The sequence below is a fragment of the Moschus berezovskii genome, chromosome 10, assembly GCF_049115385.1.
Source record: "Moschus berezovskii isolate FMDL1 chromosome 10, NW_MosBer_1.0, whole genome shotgun sequence".
Taxonomy (NCBI): domain Eukaryota; kingdom Metazoa; phylum Chordata; class Mammalia; order Artiodactyla; family Moschidae; genus Moschus; species Moschus berezovskii.
Genome location: NC_142469.1, coordinates 108,392,310 through 108,409,233, shown reverse-complemented (window position 1 = coordinate 108,409,233; position 16,924 = coordinate 108,392,310). Strand labels below are relative to the sequence as shown.

General features: G+C 50.4%; 1 protein-coding gene across 1 annotated transcript; it reads left to right on the top strand.

The window, feature by feature from the left end:
- The first annotated feature begins 365 nt into the window (after positions 1 to 365).
- SFT2D1 (SFT2 domain containing 1) lies at positions 366 to 15,301 on the top strand. The gene is made up of 8 exons (XM_055433322.2): positions 366 to 522; positions 7,030 to 7,116; positions 7,655 to 7,737; positions 9,528 to 9,609; positions 10,537 to 10,572; positions 12,054 to 12,112; positions 13,497 to 13,526; positions 14,759 to 15,301. The coding sequence occupies exons 1-8, from the start codon at positions 460 to 462 to the stop codon at positions 14,796 to 14,798; spliced, it is 480 nt and encodes a 159-aa protein (XP_055289297.1). The 5' UTR covers positions 366 to 459; the 3' UTR covers positions 14,799 to 15,301.
- The last annotated feature ends 1,623 nt before the right edge of the window (positions 15,302 to 16,924 follow it).

Here is a 16,924-nt window from a genome sequence, read left to right as displayed (position 1 = left end):
CAGGCCTGGACCTGGGTCCGAGGCACCCGGAGTCTAGGACACCCGTGAGGATCCACGTTCGTGGGCCTATTCATCCAACCAGCAACGGCCGTGCGCCCGCTGCGTCCCGACTCCTGGAGGTGGCGGGTAGGCAGCGACGGCTGAACCCAAGCGCAGTGGGCTCCCACTCTGCGCGTTGCAGAAGCCGCTTTGTCTCCTAGGGTGCCGGGGGCGGGGGGCGAGCGCAGCCCCGACGCCCCGCCCAAGCCCCGCCCCCGCCCCGCCCCGCAACCGCAGGGGCCCGGGCGGGCGGGCGACCGAGCCCAGCGCGCATGCGCACGTCGCTAGGACGGCCGCAGGGGGGCGGAGCCGGCGAGCCGGAAGCTGGAGACCGGGACTTCCGGCTGGCCGGAAGAGTGTCGACTTCCGGGGTTTCTCAGCGGCCGAGCGCGGGGCGGGCCGGGCGCCGCTGCCGCGGCCATGGAGAAGCTGCGGCGGGTCCTGAGCGGCCAGGACGACGAGGAGCAGGGCCTGACCGCGCAGGTAGCGAACCGGCGCCGGGGCGGGCGCGCGGAGATGGGCGCGGCGCCTCCCGGGGAGTCTGGGGAGCCTTCCGGGTGTGCGCGGCGTCTCTGTGCGTCTGCGGGTGCTCGCGTTGAGGCGCCTCCCCCCGCACCCCGTGTGGCCTCGAGACCTTCAGGAACCCGTTTCGCTGCCCGTCTCCCGCCCCCGAGAGCCCGCCCGGCCCCGCGCCGCCGTCCCCAGCCTCGCCCGGTGCTGCGCGCCCGCTGCAGACTGAACCCAGGCTGGCGGCGCGGTAGGCAGGAGGGTGCCCGCGCCGCAGAAGCGGGAGCCGCGAAGCTCCGCTGCCTCTGTTGGCCCCTGGAGTTAAGGGAGGTGTGGTGAGTGTGTGTCTAGTCTTGTGGAAGGAGGGAGACTGGAGGGAGAAAAAGAAAAAAACAAACCCAGATCATTGAGAAGTGAAATAATACGGAATCAAAAGCTGTCTGTTGAGCTCTGTTAAGAGATTTAACAAAAGACAAAAAAACGCTTGTCTCTGTGGTTTACCCACGAGACTTGATCAGGGTTACTTCCTCTATTTAGAGGGTTAAAAATAGTGCAGCAGGAATTGCTCTGTAAGTATCTGTGTTATTCGCCTGCGGACAAATTCATGCTTGCCTGTCGCCGAAGTGGAACATTTAAAAGGATACGGTGTTACAGAAGGACCTTTTATTTGTGCCCTCTCCTGTCCCAGCTTCCTTCCCTGTGGTCATAATTGTTCCACACCTCTAGTGAACAGGATTCTGGACTACTCTGAGGGTTCAGAGACTAAAAGCAAAGCATCTGCTCTAAGTGAAATCTGTAATCAGTTTGGCAAATCATAACCTTAACATAAGAAGCAGTAAATAGTAATATGAGAAATGTCCATTAGGCAGCAGTGGCTCACCCAGCTCATTTATTGAGCCACTATTTTCTGCTTCCCATTTTGCTCTAGAACAGCAGCCCTAGCGACATGCAGCTATTTCAATTTAAATTAATTAGAATTAAAACTTAAAATTACTTGTAGCCACACCAGCCACGTTTCAGGTGCTTGCTAAGCATGGAAGTTAGTGGCTGTTGCATAGGACATTGCAAGCTTGGGACATGCCACTCAGAAAGTCTGTTGAGCTGCTCTAAATCTTGGGGACAGGAGGGTAAGGGTGTCTCTTCTCTTGAGCCCACTCCCTAGAGGGGAGAAACATTATGGAGAGAAGTCATTGATGGAAGCTGGGAGTGACTGGAAGGGACATGTACTGTGAGTTCAGAAGAGGTGGTCATTTATTCGTTCAACAGATATTTTGGTACCTGCATGTGTTTGGTTCCGCTTCCCCCACATGGAATTTATATTTTAATTGGGGAAAGCAGTTAATAAACAAGTAAATATAAAAATATGTCAGCCAGTGGTAAGCGGCATGGAAGAAGGTAAAGCAAGTTGAGGAGGTTGGGGTTGCCTGATTGCGTTGGATGGTCATCAAGGGCATCCCTCCAAAGAGTCCCCGGGGTACCTGGGCAACTCATGCAAATGTAGATGCTGAGAACAGTGCTCAGCTGTTGAAGGCCCCTAAAGAGGCTGGGGTGTCTGGGGCGCAGGGGGAGCGCAGTGGGGCTCCAGGTTGCGTGGGGTCTCGCGGGACGCAGTGCGGGTTTCGGCTTTCACTCAGCGCGCTGAGCAGCCGTGGGCAGAGCGGGTCTGTGACTGCCTTGGGCTTTAAAGCACCACACTGGCAGGCCTGTGGAGAACAGATTGGAGGCTGCTCAGAGGACTCGGGGAGTGGTCCTGGGGAGAGACCCCTGGCCGGATCAGGGAGATGGGAGTGACAGTTTAAAGTGCCAGTGGCCAGGCTCTAAATGGCTTGGGTGTAGAGCTGGCGGGATTAGTGGTTGACGGGTTGGATGCGTGAGCACTCAAGGAGCCAAGGACGCCTCTGGTTTTGACCTGAGCAGCTGGAGAGAGGAAGTCTCCCTTAGCTGGGCTGTGGAAGGCGCAGGTGGTAGGGCGGGGAGTGGGGAGAGTCTGGGTGTTGAGTCTGAGATGCCAGCTGCTGACTGGAGAGGCAGGAAGGCTGCTTGGTGTGAGATGCTGGAGGAAGTACTTGCGATAACCAAGGGATTGTGGGTAAGCAGACGAGATAAGGCTCGGGTTTGACCTCTGGGTCTTTCCAGTGTGAGGAGCTCAGGAGAGAGGGGGCAGCCAGGGAGGAAGTGGGGGAACCTGGAGAGGGCAAGGGCGGGGCAGACACCAGCTGATCAGTTCATGTGAGAGCCAGAACTGAAGGGGCTCACTCAGCCGTCAGTCACTTTGGCTTCTGGCTAAAGCCGGAGGACACGCCAGCTGCCTTGGGCTCCGTCTTCCCCCAGCAGTGGGTGTTGATCAGGGGTCTGTTGGGGCAGCGAAGACCAGGGGTCAGGCAGTTTTATGGCCTCCGAGGTCAGGAGAGAGGGGCAGGGACTGAGGCGTGAGTCTGCAGGGCCCCTCCCCTGCTGTCCAGCTCTCCTGAGGGCCTCGGGGCTGGGAGTGGAAGGACAGACCAACCGCCCATCCCTGACCACGGCAGGGGCTGTGTACCAGGCGTTCACCTTCTCCCAGCTCCTTTTATCCAAGAGCCAGACCCCTCGCCTGCATTTAACACAGGCCCCCAGGAGCCCAAAAGAGGTGTTTGTTGAGTGAAGGAGCGGAGGCTGGAGGGTGTTAGGCTTTCTGTGTGTTTAAGATGGAAGAGCCTTAAGCTTGTTCAGTCCTTGCTGGTCGGTGGTGTGGGGGGATGGCGGTGTCTCCGAGGCAACACGGTTTTCTGTTGGCCTTGGGGAGAAATCCGACAGGGTCAGGTCCCTGGGAGGTCAGAGGGCGTGGCATCTGAAGCCCTGGCGGCTAGGTTGACCTTTGTCCTCTGTGGTGGTGGTGACCGGAAGAGGTGAGAGTCCCAGGTGAGCCTGGTGGTGGGCAGGCGTCTGTTCACTGTGGGAGATGGAGGAAGCCCTGGCGCCAGCAGAGGCGCCCGGCGGAACTGGAGGCTGAAGTGGCAGTGGGGCGGAGTGGTCAGTGGTGGTGGAGTGGGAAGGCAGGGTGCTGCGGACAGTTGGACAGCCATGCTTGGGGCAGGCCCAGCAGGCCGGGGCCAGGGCTCTTGAAGTGCAGACGCCCTGGTTTGATGCCCTGTTGTATGTGACTCTGCCCAGAGGACACGGAAGGAAGGCTTGAGTCCTGATGGGGTGTTGCTAGGTGGATGGAGAGAAGGGGAACCCTTGCTGTCTGTCGAAGTGAGGCACCCTGCCGTTTGCGCTGGAAAGGGGGCTAGCGGCGGTGAGGCGGGAGCCCAGGGGGACGTCACGGCTGGAGAGCAGCAGCCTGGGCTTGGACACGGGGTCATTTCAGGGCGTGAGAGACCCTGGGTCCCCGAGGGGTGAGGAGCAGAAAGGCTGGGCTGTCATTGGATGCAGCAATCGGCCCAGGCTCTGCTAGGAGGGGGCAGGACCTGCGGTTGGGGTCCTGGTGAGAGAGGGTGACCGGGAGAGGGGCCCCGAGGGGCTTGGGGTGTGGCCCTGCGGGGAGGGTGTGCCCGCCTGCTTCCCCTGCCGTCGTACGGGCGGCTCCGCGTCCTTGCCGTCCCTGCAGGCGCAGCGCTGGGAGCTCAGTGCTTGTCGGTTCCCTTGACTCGTGGGGTGGTGGCCTGGGAGGTGGGCTCCGGCCTCCACTGCCCGCCTCGCGCTGGTGCCCGCCTCCCGACTCCTCCATCCCCGTGGTCCGTTCCTTCACCTGTGATACGGTGCTGCCGGGAGGATGTTTTCCTCCATTGTTTCCGACTCATTTTGTTCTTTTTACTGAAGTTCTAGTTGCAGGTGCTGCTGATTTCTTGCAGCATAAAGCGGACACGAGAGAGCGGGAGGCTCGCTCCTTCATGAGATGCGCGCTCTGCTTCCGCTCCCTGTGACAACAGGTGCAAGGACTGGTGGCAATTTCAGTGTGTATTTCTCTCCTAAGACTCAGTGTATGAGATCAGAGCACTTGCTGCTTTTGCTGGGCCCCATCCTGGTCCACACGTCGCACCTACCAGCTCATGCTCACGCCGTCTGTCTGTGGGGTCAGGGCTCCCTTTGTCTCTCGCATGGACAGGGCAGGGCCTGGGTTTTTGGCACTATGGATGGACATTGTAATGTTTTCCCAGCATTACAATGTGAGTTAAGCAACCTGTGATACGTTTCTGTGTCCTGGACAATCTGCAGGGCTTGCACAGGTCATTTGCTTGTGGGTCGAATATTCCAAATTTGCAAATGGAAAGAATTTGGCAGATGACACTAAGAGGAAAAATATCTGCTGTTACACAAAGGACTGTGCTGAAAACCAAGTCAAACAAAGACAGCGGGGTGACTGAAACTTGAGAAAGAAAGTGAATGCACACGCTGCATCCACTCACTGCCTGCTGAGTCCCCCACCCCCACCCCCCCACGGTCACCATGTGTCCGCACTGACCACTTAGACACCCTACCCCTGGGACACCGTTTCACAGACCAGCAGATTGTTTCTGTGCAGTGTGCCGTCTTCAGGGTTCATTCTCACCCATGTGGTTAAAATGTATTTGATGTGTATTATTCCTGACCAGAAAAAAAAATGAAATTTTAGATGTTGTTATAGGCAAGTTCATTCTTTGTTTACAGTGGTCAGTTTCAGTATAAGCAGATGACGTTGCTGGAACCAAGACTGTTTGTAAAGCAAATTTAAAACCATTTAACATGTGTTGAAAGAGTGCTGGGTGTCGCATTGACAGAATCTTGATTTCGTTGTTTTTATCTACCTTTCATGCTGCATAAGGATTCATAGACTAATCTGTTGAGGTAAGGAATGTGACAAAAGTATTCTCAGGTTTTGCATACAAAAACTCTATTTTTGCTTCCTGATTTTTGAAAATACATTATAAGCATGTGGTCTTTTAAGTATATGGTAATACACGTTAGAAATTTAAATTCTGAAATATAAATCCCTGTTGTATATTTCTAGTTGTCTTGAAACAGCCTGTGTTGATACTTTTTCAGCCTTATTGGGAAATAAATTGTAATAGTGTATTTAGTACTATAAATATGTACTTACCATTTGCAACAATGTAGACGAACCTGGAGGGTGTTAAGCTTCATGAAGAGAAAGAGAGATACTATATGTTATCACTCATTCATGGACTCTTAAAAAATATGGCGCGTGTACATAACCAACCAGAAACAGATGCACAGGCAGAGAAAACAAGCTAGTGGTCACCGGTGGGGAGGGGAGTGAGGGCAAGATGGGGTAGAGGTGAGAGGTCCGACTGCTGTGCGTGAGCAGAGCGCCGCTGAGACACTTACGCTGCACAGGAATATGTGGCCGTTGCTTTCCAGTAACTGCAAAGGGAATATAATTCGTAAAAATACCGAGTCACTGTGCTGTACCCCTGAAACTAACATTGCAAACCGACTGTACTTCTGTAAAGAAGATTGTGCTTTAACCATTACTGTAACCAGACTGTTGTATGAAATACATGGGGTATGCTTTTCCCATATGATTTGGTTAGGATATCCATGACATCCTGGAATGTTTTTGCTCTAGAGTTAGTTATCATTTCAAAGCACCTTTTTAATAACTTAGGTCTAGGAAATGCAGGCTTTCGTGAGTTGGTTTTATTTATTTATTTTGTGAGTTGGTTTCAAATGAGCTTTTCGTAACTGAAGTTGTCGGGGTACCCATGGCAGAGCCTGACAGCTTCACCCCAGGTCCTGGCCGTTGGGCGGATGTACCCGTTGCCCTTCAGCTCACAGCTGTCCCCTTGGGCTCGTTCTGGAGGTCCTGTGGCACGCTGGGCCCTCCTTGTGACACACGCAACCCCCCCACACACACCCTGCAGCCAGAGCAGCTGGTGGGAGGTGGGTCGCAAAGTGTCAGTGGGCCTGAGGGCTGGATGGACAGCGAGGTGCGGTGTTCACCCGCCAGCTGAGGTCAGGGCCTCGCTCGGCCCCTCCCCTTCCCTGCCCAGCCTCCCTGGGCCCTCAGGGCTCCCCTTGGGAGTGGCTCCTGCAGGCCCATCCCCGAGTCAGGCTCTGCGTGTAGGAGCCTGGCCCAGACGCCCTCAGACACAGAGACACAGAGGGTGTGTGTCCCAACTCCACCTCAGCGCCTGTCAGCAGTTTGTCCGTCTTGTTTCATCTTTCCCCTGGTTTTTAATCAGTGAGCATTTTATACTGTGTCTCATCGCGGATGTCGTTGCGTCCGCATCGGTGCTTCTCCTGGCCGTCACAGTAAGAGTTTCCCAAACTCAGTGCTGTTATCCCATGTGCAGAGGTGACAGTGTCTCCGGGACAGCCGATCCCCAGACTGTTTATATTCCCCTTCACAGCCGAGGAGTCCTCATATTCTTAAGCCACGCTACTGTGTGAAAGTTAAACAGGTTCATCGTCTGTGTTAAAGTGAAGGTTTGCTTTAGTGTCATGTAAAGCATCAGATTGGCCAAGTGGTGATGTAAAAACATGTTCTAATTCCCCTTTCTTAAGGTCCTCGATGCCTCGACACTTAGTTTCAACACCAGGCTGAAGTGGTTTGCCATATGCTTCGTCAGCGGCATCTTCTTCTCCATCCTTGTGAGTTAAAGCTTTATGTTGCTTAATAATGTCTGCTTCGTGTGAGACTAAGCATTCCATTTATCTGGGCTGTTTTGATGGGACTTATTTAGTCACTTGATATAAAGGGGTAGAGATCAATAAAAAGAGGTAGAGACTAATATTTAGGGGGGTTTATGTATTGTTAAAATAATTTCACTGAAGAAAAACCACTGTGTGTGTTAGGAGAGTTTCAGCCAGTGGTTTAGAAGAGTTTATTACCTTTTGTAACTTGCCCTTTATAAAAAGAATACTTAAAGAGAGATTTACTTAGGTATATAAAGAAGATTATGTAATAGCTCATTTATATATACTTATATGCAAATAAGCATAAGATTCAAATTAGCAAATAGCATTGAAAATTAACTGCTTTTTAAGAAACTGCATAGAGACCATAATGTTATCACATTTATGCTTAAACATCATATTATTATATACTATCGTTATTATAATGGCAGATTTATGTTTTAATCTATTATAGTGGTAAAATTATTTTTAAATAACTAACATCTTAACTCAGGGAACTGGATTGCTGTGGCTCCCTGGAGGCATAAAGCTTTTTGCAGTGTTTTATACCTTTGGAAACATTGCTGCATTAGCCAGGTATGTATGGAAGTTTGGCTTCTCAAAATGTTTTGTTTGCTGTCATCAAAATTTCTTTTCTAATAGGATGTATTTCTGTCAGTCTATACATATTGTGAATTCAGAATTACATTCACTCAGCAAATGCTTAGACTCCTGCTGTGTGCCAGCTGCCACCATAGTGTTTATGATGAGAAGAGCCAGCATTTGGAGGCATTGCCTGTCACCCCTCCATTATACGTCCAGGTGTAATAACACAGAGAGGGGGCGGTCAGTCCTTGGGGAAGTGCCTGGGGAGGTGACCAGGCTGGGGTCCCACCCGACAGCCCTCTGGAGTCCCGGCTCGTAGCTGCCTCGTGAGGGGGACGGTCAGATGCCTGGCCGGCCAGCGGGAGCAGATCCGGGTGGCAGTGCTGTGCAGAGGGGTTGGGCAGGGCCATGTAGGCCAGTGACTCTGAGGACTGTGCACTGGGCGTCGGGGGCCCTTTCTGAGGGCCCGGGCGCATCTCGGGGGGTGCTGATGTAGCTGTCACGTCTGTGAGCTCTCAGCATTCAGAGGTGAGCCCCGTCTCCTCAGGGGCATTCCAGGTCAGAGGCGGTGGCGAGGGGGCGGGCGTGAACCTCCGGTCAGTCTCTGGGCCTATGCCACCCCTCAGACCACAGTCTGGAGGAGCCTGGGGGAGCGATTGCACACCGTCTCGCTGTTAGAAGCTCTGCCCTGACAGTGCTTCTGGAGTTGACCGCACTGTTCATGCGCGTCGTGTGCATGGAGATAAGGAAGCAGTCGCCGAATGGGCCCACGCTGAGGACACACTGCCTGGTCCTCCTGGGCCGGCTGCAGCAGCCGTGCTGACCCAGAGCAGAGAAGTGATGCTGTGAGTGAGTGCGAAAGGCGTTCCTGTGTCATGGAATGCACAAAGATTAAAGTTTCCTTCTGATTCTTGTTATTCAGTCTCTCAGTCGTCTCCAACTGTGTGCGACCCCACGGACTGCAGCGCGCCAGGCCTCCCTGTCCATCACCAACTCCCGGAATTTACCCAGACTCGTGTCCATTGAGTTGATGATGCCATCCAGCCATCTCATCCTCTGTCGGCCCCTTCTCCTCCCGCCTTCAATCTTTGCCAGCATCAGGGTCTTTTCAGATGAGTCAGTTCTTCGCATCAGGTGGACAAAGTATTGGAGTTTCAGCTTTAGCATTAGTCCTTCCAGTGAACACCCAGGACTGATCTCCTTTAGGATGGACTGGTTGGATCTCCTAGCAGTCCAAGGGACTCTCAAGAGTCTTCTCCAACACCACAGTTCAAATGCATCAATTCTTCGGTGATCAGCCTTGTTTATTGTTCAGCTCTCACATCCATACATGACTACTGGAAAAACCGTAGCTTTGACTGTACAGACCTTTGCTGGCAAAGTGATGTCTTTGCTTTTTAATACACTGTCTAGGTTGGCCATAGCCTTTCTTCCAGCAAGCAAGCATCTTTTAATTTCATGGCTGCAGCCACCATCTGCAGTGATTTTGGAGCCCAAGAAAATAAATTCTGTCAGTTTCCATTGTTTCCCCCTCTGTTTGCCATGAAGTGTTGGGACCCCTGATGCCATGATCTTCGTTGTTTGAATGTTGAGTTTTAATCCAGCTTTTTCACTCTCCTCTTTCACCTTCCTCAAGAGGCTCTTTAGTTCCTCACTTTCTGCCATAAAACAGATTTAGTGAGATTGTTTAATTAAGCTGACAGGGTTTGTTTTCTTAAAAGCACTTATTTTTACATAGACCAATTAACAGATCCATCTCTCATTTCTTTTGTTTCAAATAGTACATGCTTTTTAATGGGACCCGTGAAACAACTGAAGAAAATGTTTGAAACAACGAGATTGCTTGCAACAATTATTATGCTTGTAAGTAAATACTGATCATTTTAAAGAAACTTTCATAGGAGGGTGTTTTTCGGCATTTTTTTTGAATTATCAACCACTTGTGTACAGAGGAACTCATGTTATATTTCCCTGGCTGAATGTGATAGTTGCATCCTTCAGGCTGTGTGTTTGAAGAGTTTGGATTATGCAGTATTACCTAAATGATTGGCTGGGGGAATCCTGTTTTCTTCGGCATTCTCTTAACAGCGTAGTGCTGTGTATTTCAGGTGGGAAGCAGAGCTGCACCTGTTTCATTTTCCAGCCCCGTACAGCCTTTCTTACTGAACCACTGTGTGGACTTTCTGGAGGGTGGGACTGGAAGGTCGGTCACTTTTGGGTCCATCTGAGTCTTCTCTGGGAGAGTCACCTGGCTTTTGTCCCTTTCCTGTTGGACTGTTGGACAAATACCCTGTTCTCTGTCTTCAGACCTGTCCCCACTGCTTTCATCTGCCTGTCCTTTTCAGTCCTTTGGGGATGGGGTGTGGACTGACAGTGCACTCTTCCTGTATGAAATGACTGTGGTAGGCTCCTTATGGAAAGCTGAGTAGAGTAGGGCTCACCGTACATTAACAGTTGTACTAAATACGGCGTTGGTGGTCTGAGTTACTGAACATTAACATACGCATTCACACCTCCCTGAGAACAGCTGTTGTCACTCTGGTGCATTCGTGAAGCGGTCTCTGTCGGCTCAGTCAGCAGATGACTTCTTACGTGTTTCCGGTTTGCCACGAAGACTGCAGTCACAGACTTTAAAATAATACTCAGGGAATATGTGAGGACAGTTCAAGTGAGCCGTCTCACTAGTTTTGTTGTGTGGTGTGTTGTGCAGATGATCGCAGAATTGTGTGTGCATTTTTGTTAGGCTTCTGAGAAGACTCGAAACTGACCATTCTCCTTGCATTTCCCTAGTTGTGTTTCGTGCTGACCCTGTGCGCTGCTCTGTGGGTAAGTTGCCTCAGCCGTGTCTATTCTCTGCTCTGTGGGCCCTCACCAGGTACAGTGTCATTCGGCTGCCACCTCAGAGGAGCTCACAGTCTGATTTCTTAAAACCTACCCAAGACTGGTGTCCTTGAAGTCATGTGTGTAGCGTCCAGTTAGTGGCCAGACTGGCAGTGGAGCCTGCCACCTGAAACGGATAGAGGTGAGGTCCTGCCTGCTTCCAGGCCAGGACGGCCCTGTCACCAGGCGCCCTCGCTGAGGGTCTGCTGCTCTGTCCGCTGCTCTGTGGCTCTTGGGCGGGGAGGGCCTCGCGGGCTAAAGGTGTCCTGGCCACGAGGAGAGAGGGCCAGGAAGCAGGCCAGACAAAACAGCGCCAGGGACAAAAGGACGCACTCTTGCACACTTGCAGCTCTTCAGTAGCCTCTAGACAAGCTGCTTTATTACAGCGTCCTTTACTTCCCGATGCTCCTGATCTTTCACTGTATTTACGTACTGTTCCTGATCTACTTCCAAAGGGGATTGAGGTTGTTCTTGAGCTCCCAAGAATACAGCGCATTTCAAAGATGTTGGGGTCGTATATAATGCACTTCAGAAATGTCCCACCAAAAGTGTTCTGAGTTTAATGATATAAGGCCCGGGCTTGAGTTACACAGGAATTCACTAATACCTCATTTCCCAGTTGTAATTTAAAAGAATTTTCTTAAGCAATTTTTGCATATTCCTTGGGAACTTGATTTCTGATGTGGAATGGTCTAGCGGTCTGTTTATAAGCAGAAGATTAAAAATAAATGAAGAAGTAAATATAAAGATGGACACATTCTAAAAATGGATCATTTTAAAACAATCATGGAAACTTTATATTATTCTGGAAGATCACAATAAAGTATAGTTTTACTTCAAAAAGTAACTCAAGGAAAGAAGTGCCAATGAGTTAGATACATAAATTCCACATAGGATATTAATCTGCTAACCAAGTGGGCTTTTCAATGCCAATTTTGTTTACTTATTTTAAACAAATACATATTTATGTATTTGGCTGTGGTGGGTCTCAGTTGTGGTGCAGGAGATCTAGTTCCCTGACCAGAGGACCAGGGATTGAAACCCGGGCTCCCTGCTTTGGGAGCAGGGAGTCTTAGGCACTGGACTGCCAGGGCGGTCCCTTGATGTTGACTTTGGAAAAGTTAGCCTTGACTTAAAAGGCCTTACATCAAAGGGGTTTAATAGTTTTAGCCTGTGCACAGTTATTTCATGAACATTTAATGCCATATATTTAGCAGCATTTGAGTAAATGGAATCAGAATTCTAGAAAGAAAATACAATTTGTGGATATTTAATTTTCAGATTTACTGAATCTTAAATTTCTCATAGTAAAATTTAATGAAATGAATGGTTATCATTTATGTCTTTTGAAAGGAAGGAATTGAACTAGGCCTTATAAGAATTTTTAAATGTTTAACTGGTTATGTCTTTGTGTTTGCTGTTGTCAGTGGCATAAGAAGGGGCTGGCCGTATTATTCTGCATATTGCAGTTCCTGTCGATGACCTGGTAAGTCCTACACTCATTGGAAAGGTAGTTCCTCATCAGCGCTAAGCGTTTCGTTCCAGCCTGTGAGCCTAGGGAGGTCACTGGTGAGGTTCTCCTGGCCCTGGGGGAAAGGGCCTCCTGAGGGGTCAGCTGCCTGCGGTCTGCGGTGTGGCCCGGGTGGCGGTGATGGGCGGGGCGGAGACAACGTAGGAGAGCCGCAGAGAGGCGGGGCCGCGCTGGCCTGTCACGGGGAGGCGTGGCCGTAGGGCCCCTCTGACGTCACGCAGGGAGGCGGGGCCTTGCTGACGTGTTGCACAGGAGGTGGGCTCGTGCTGACGTCATGCGGGGAGACGGGGCCGTGTGACCTCACACGGTGCTGCCTGCACTTCTCTGCTGTGTGAAAGAGAAAGGGCGAGCAAGGCTGGGGTGCTACCTGCACGCTTAAACCCAGGCCGGCCACAGGCTGAGCCCGGGGGATGGCAGGGACCCCGTGCTCTGTGCGGTGTTGCTGAGCAGCTGCCGAGCGAGTTCGTCCCTGTGCGCCTCTGGCCCTGAGCACTCGCTGCAGCCCTGCCTCCCCGTCTCCCTGCGGCTTCCGCCCGTCCACCCGAGTGCCCGGTCCCTCCTGATGGGCCGTCGGGGCTGGGCGGCACCGAGGGCCCGGTTAGTATGTGATTGGATTGAATGTGTCCCCCTCGCGTGCTTCCGGTCAGACCAGAAAAGTGTTTCTCGCAGACAAAAGGCCTTTCAGAGTGTTCTTCCTTTCTTCTCTAGAGCTGAGTCTCGTTTGCGTCCCCGTAAGAGTCAGTAAACCCCCCCTGACTTTGCTGTGTGGCGTCTCCTTGATGTTGCCGGTCTAGGATCTCTGTTTTGGTGCTGTCCCTACCTTTCCACTGAGACACAGCACATGTTAAAAGCACTTCTTTATCTGTCGCAGAATAACTGTCAGATGCTTAACTCTTTTTCAGTGACATATGGAAAAATGTAAATCTTTGTTACTTTCTATTAATATGTTACTTTTTATTATTGATACGTACTTAACGATTTTTTTATCTTTGAAGGAGAGTTTATTGTTATTTTATAGTTTTTTTTTCTTAATAACTTAAAAGGAGTAACCTATTATAACAAGTTCAGACTTTAGCAGGCATCAGAATCACTTAAGAGTTTGTTAAAAACACAGATTGCTTATTAAAACAGCAGTTTTTCATTCAAGAGGTGTGGGCTGGGCCCTGATTATTTGCCTTTTTAGCAAGTTCCCCAGTGATGCTGTGTGCTGTCCAGCTCATGCCCTGAGAATCACTGTGTAATATTCTGCTGCTTCCTTTTTTTATGCTGTTAGAATATGGCCATTTGGCATAAAGAAAAACGTCACTTAAATTTCAGCGTTCTTGAACTTTTCTTGCAGGTACAGTCTGTCATACATCCCATATGCAAGGTGAGCTTGTTTGAATTTCTTCCTGTTGTTTCTGCTCCTCTCATTCTTCTTACAGAGATGTGTGGATTTTAGTAATTTTCATATTAAAATATGACTTACAGGACTTTTTAAAAAATTGACTTTTTTCCCCAAAAGGAAATGTTTTTAAACGAGCTTGCTAGAAGCTTGCCACATAAAGTAAAAACACGTGAACGCGGGTCCCAGGTGGGCTGGGAGCTGACTGCAGATATGGCACTGAACAGCTGCAGGTAGGGGGCGCTGGCGAGAGAGCCCGGGTCCTCCACGACTGTAAACACCCGGTAAATGGGAAGCTCGGCTGATACACAGATGTTTGGTTTAAGCCAGAAACATTTATTCTGCATGTTGAGGCAACGGCCATTTTTAAATTTTTTTCAGAAAAATGTGTTAATGTAATTGTGGAGGGACTTAAGCTGACAGGTTCAGAAGCATATTCTGTTGAGGCACAGCTTCTTCATGAAATCTGGAAATGTAGGTTGTGTATGAAAACAGCAAAACTGTGTGCCTAATAGAACAGTGAGGGAAATTGGCAGAAATTCTGTTTTTATTCAAATGGGTGAGTCTTTCTGACGAACACTTAAAAGGAGAACAGGCAAACCAGGGTGACCTGGACCAAGAGCCAGCCTTAGCTGGGAGGGCTCCTGCTGTCCCTCCGCAAGGGGAAGAGGCGCCCTGGGAACGACGTCCACTCCGGTGCAGCGGAGGCGCACAGCCAGGGCGTGATGTCGCTCCCCAGACGTGTGGGCCTGCGCCTCCAGCCTGGGCTCACCCTGAGCAGTCTGTAACAGGGATCACGTTGAGACTAATTGTCGTGGAGGGTGAATGAGGTCTAGCACGTGGAATTTTTTTTTTTTTTTTTGAGTTCTTAGAATGTAGTTACAAACACTTTTGTTTTAAAATCATGTTCATTATTTCTTAAAAAAAATTTTTTTTCGTATATCTTCACTAGAAAATTAGTAATAAGTGCTGTTTAATATTTCTAAATAAATACATAAATACCATTTCAGCAACTAATTATTTCTGTGTCTCAGTTCTTGATATCAAGTGACACTCAAGAAAGTTTTAGTTAACCAGGAAACGCGCTGGGGGTGCTCCACTGAGTTCTGATGGGAGAAGGTGATGGTGCACTTGTCTCTTGGCAGGAACCTTTTTGCAAGTTCACTCTGGAGGCAAAATCATTATATTGTTTCTCCTCTTTTTTTTCTTTAAATCAGGGATGCAGTAATTAAGTGCTGTTCTTCTCTCCTGAGCTGAAAGCTGTTTGAAAAGAAGGAAACTGTTTGAAAAGACCTTTTGAAAGTTGATGTTCTGTTTTTGGTGCGGTGTCCTTTTCCTGATACAGTAATCACTCCAGAACAACTGCACTGACCATCTAAGACCATTTTGTATACTGATAAAACTATGTACCCATTAAACTGTTAAATGCTTGTGACAATAAATTCATTATGTGTCATTAATACGCTCTGTCAGAGATGAGATTTTAATCATTGCCAAGTGTAAATGATTTTTAGCCAGTTTTTAAATCTTTTCTAAACAGCATTTGAGATGTGAATATTTAAGGATAAACCTACGCTGCAAGATATATTCAGCTTTTTTGGTGGTTTTTAAGGGTCTACATTTTAAAAATATGTTTTTAAAATAAAAACTTTAAATGTGAAAGCTTTTACTTTAAGCTAAACTGCTTTATTGTATGTAATAAAAAATAATATATAAATCTTCATAATTTTGAAATAAACCCACACTTGGAAAAAATAACATTTTCTTGATCAAGTTTTTGGTTTTGTTTCTTTTTCAAGTTTATGTTTTAAGTGGGTGGTCCGTTGATTCAGTTGAATAAAATGTAGTTTGGACACTTGTGCAGCCCTTCTGCAGTAAAACGAGTAAGATAGGATCTCTGTCCTAATAGCTGCACTGAGTAGATTGGTGAAGGATGAGAAGACTGGGTGATGGTGAAAGCATTTGTTCAGTGTGTTGTGCAGGGTGGGCCTGAAAACAGGCGGCCCGGACAGCCGAGGAGGAGGTCAGGTCAGGCGGAGCGGAGGTGCAGGGAGAGCTGACCACCAGGTCCCGGTGAGGGGCCCAGAGGGAGGAGCCGGCCCACCCAGGAGGGAGCGCTGCGAGGCGGGGCTGGATCCGGGGAGGTCGGAACAGGCAGACGTCGCCAGCTTCCCTCGCCTCTCAGTTCCCCACGTGTCACTGGCCGGTCAACGACCCAGGGCCCAGGGCGAGGGCCCGCTCCTCAGGAGGGTGGCCTTTCGGGCCTTGGTGACTGAGCCGGGACGGGAGGGGCTCCTGTGTCGAGAGATCTGCGCGGAATCAGCAGGAGACCGGGCTGCTGAGCACAGAGGGGAGGCGTCCAGTGCTGGGTGGGTCCTGTCTCCAGCCGAGGCCACGGTCAGAGCCTCGCCTGAGACACATCGGCGAGTCCCCAGAACCGGCCGGAAGCTCGGTGCTGTGCAGAGGACCCCTGGAGCGCTCAGTCTGCACGGGATCCCCTGTCTAGCCAGGTGGCAGCGGTGCAGATGCTCTGGCGAGCCACGCCAGGGCCTACCAGGCTGGGGAGGATGGACCCCACGATGGGCCTCAGAGCCTGGGGGCTGAGTGGGACTCGGTGGACGCGTGTCTCCAGCAGGGAGGGCCGGCATGAGAGGTTTGCTTTGCCCAGGCCGCTGGGCCCTGCCCTGGTGTGAGAGTGACAGAGTTAAAGACAAACTTCCTTATTGCTTCTTCAGGGTGGGGTCCCCTGTGGGAGCCGGCCTTTCGTGGTCGGATGTTCAATCCTCAGCAGGATGGCCCCCAGGTCAGGTGCTATGGGTATTCGCTCCCTAGGACAGCAGCCTTAGAGCAGGTCCTTCTGCCACCTGGCAGGCAGTACAGCAATGCTCAGCGTGGCCCGGGTGAGGGACCCTCCCAGCGTCCGCTGGGTAATAGCCCCGATGCTGCACCATGTACCACTGGAGCAGGCAATGGCAAACTTAAGGATTCTTGCCTTCAAAACCCCATAAACAATGAAAAGGCACCTCATGCGAAGAACTGACTCATGTGAAAAGACCCTGATGCTGGGAAAGACTGAAGGCGGGAGGAGAAGGGGAGACAGAGGCTGAGATGGGGGGATGGCATCACTGACTCAATGGACGTGAGTTTGAGCAAGCTCCGGGAGATGGTTGAGAACAGGGAAGCCTGGCGGGCTGCAGTCCATGGGGTCACAAAGAGTCAGACATGACTAAGCGACTGAACTGAACTGAACTCTTTGTACTGTGAGCTCACAGTGGAGCCCTGGGGCTGTTAGGCGATCTTACAAGGATGGAGCACAGCAGCCACTCAATTCTGACCTGTTTGCTGTAGAAAATACCATTTTCACTAAATGTTTTACTAAGTTG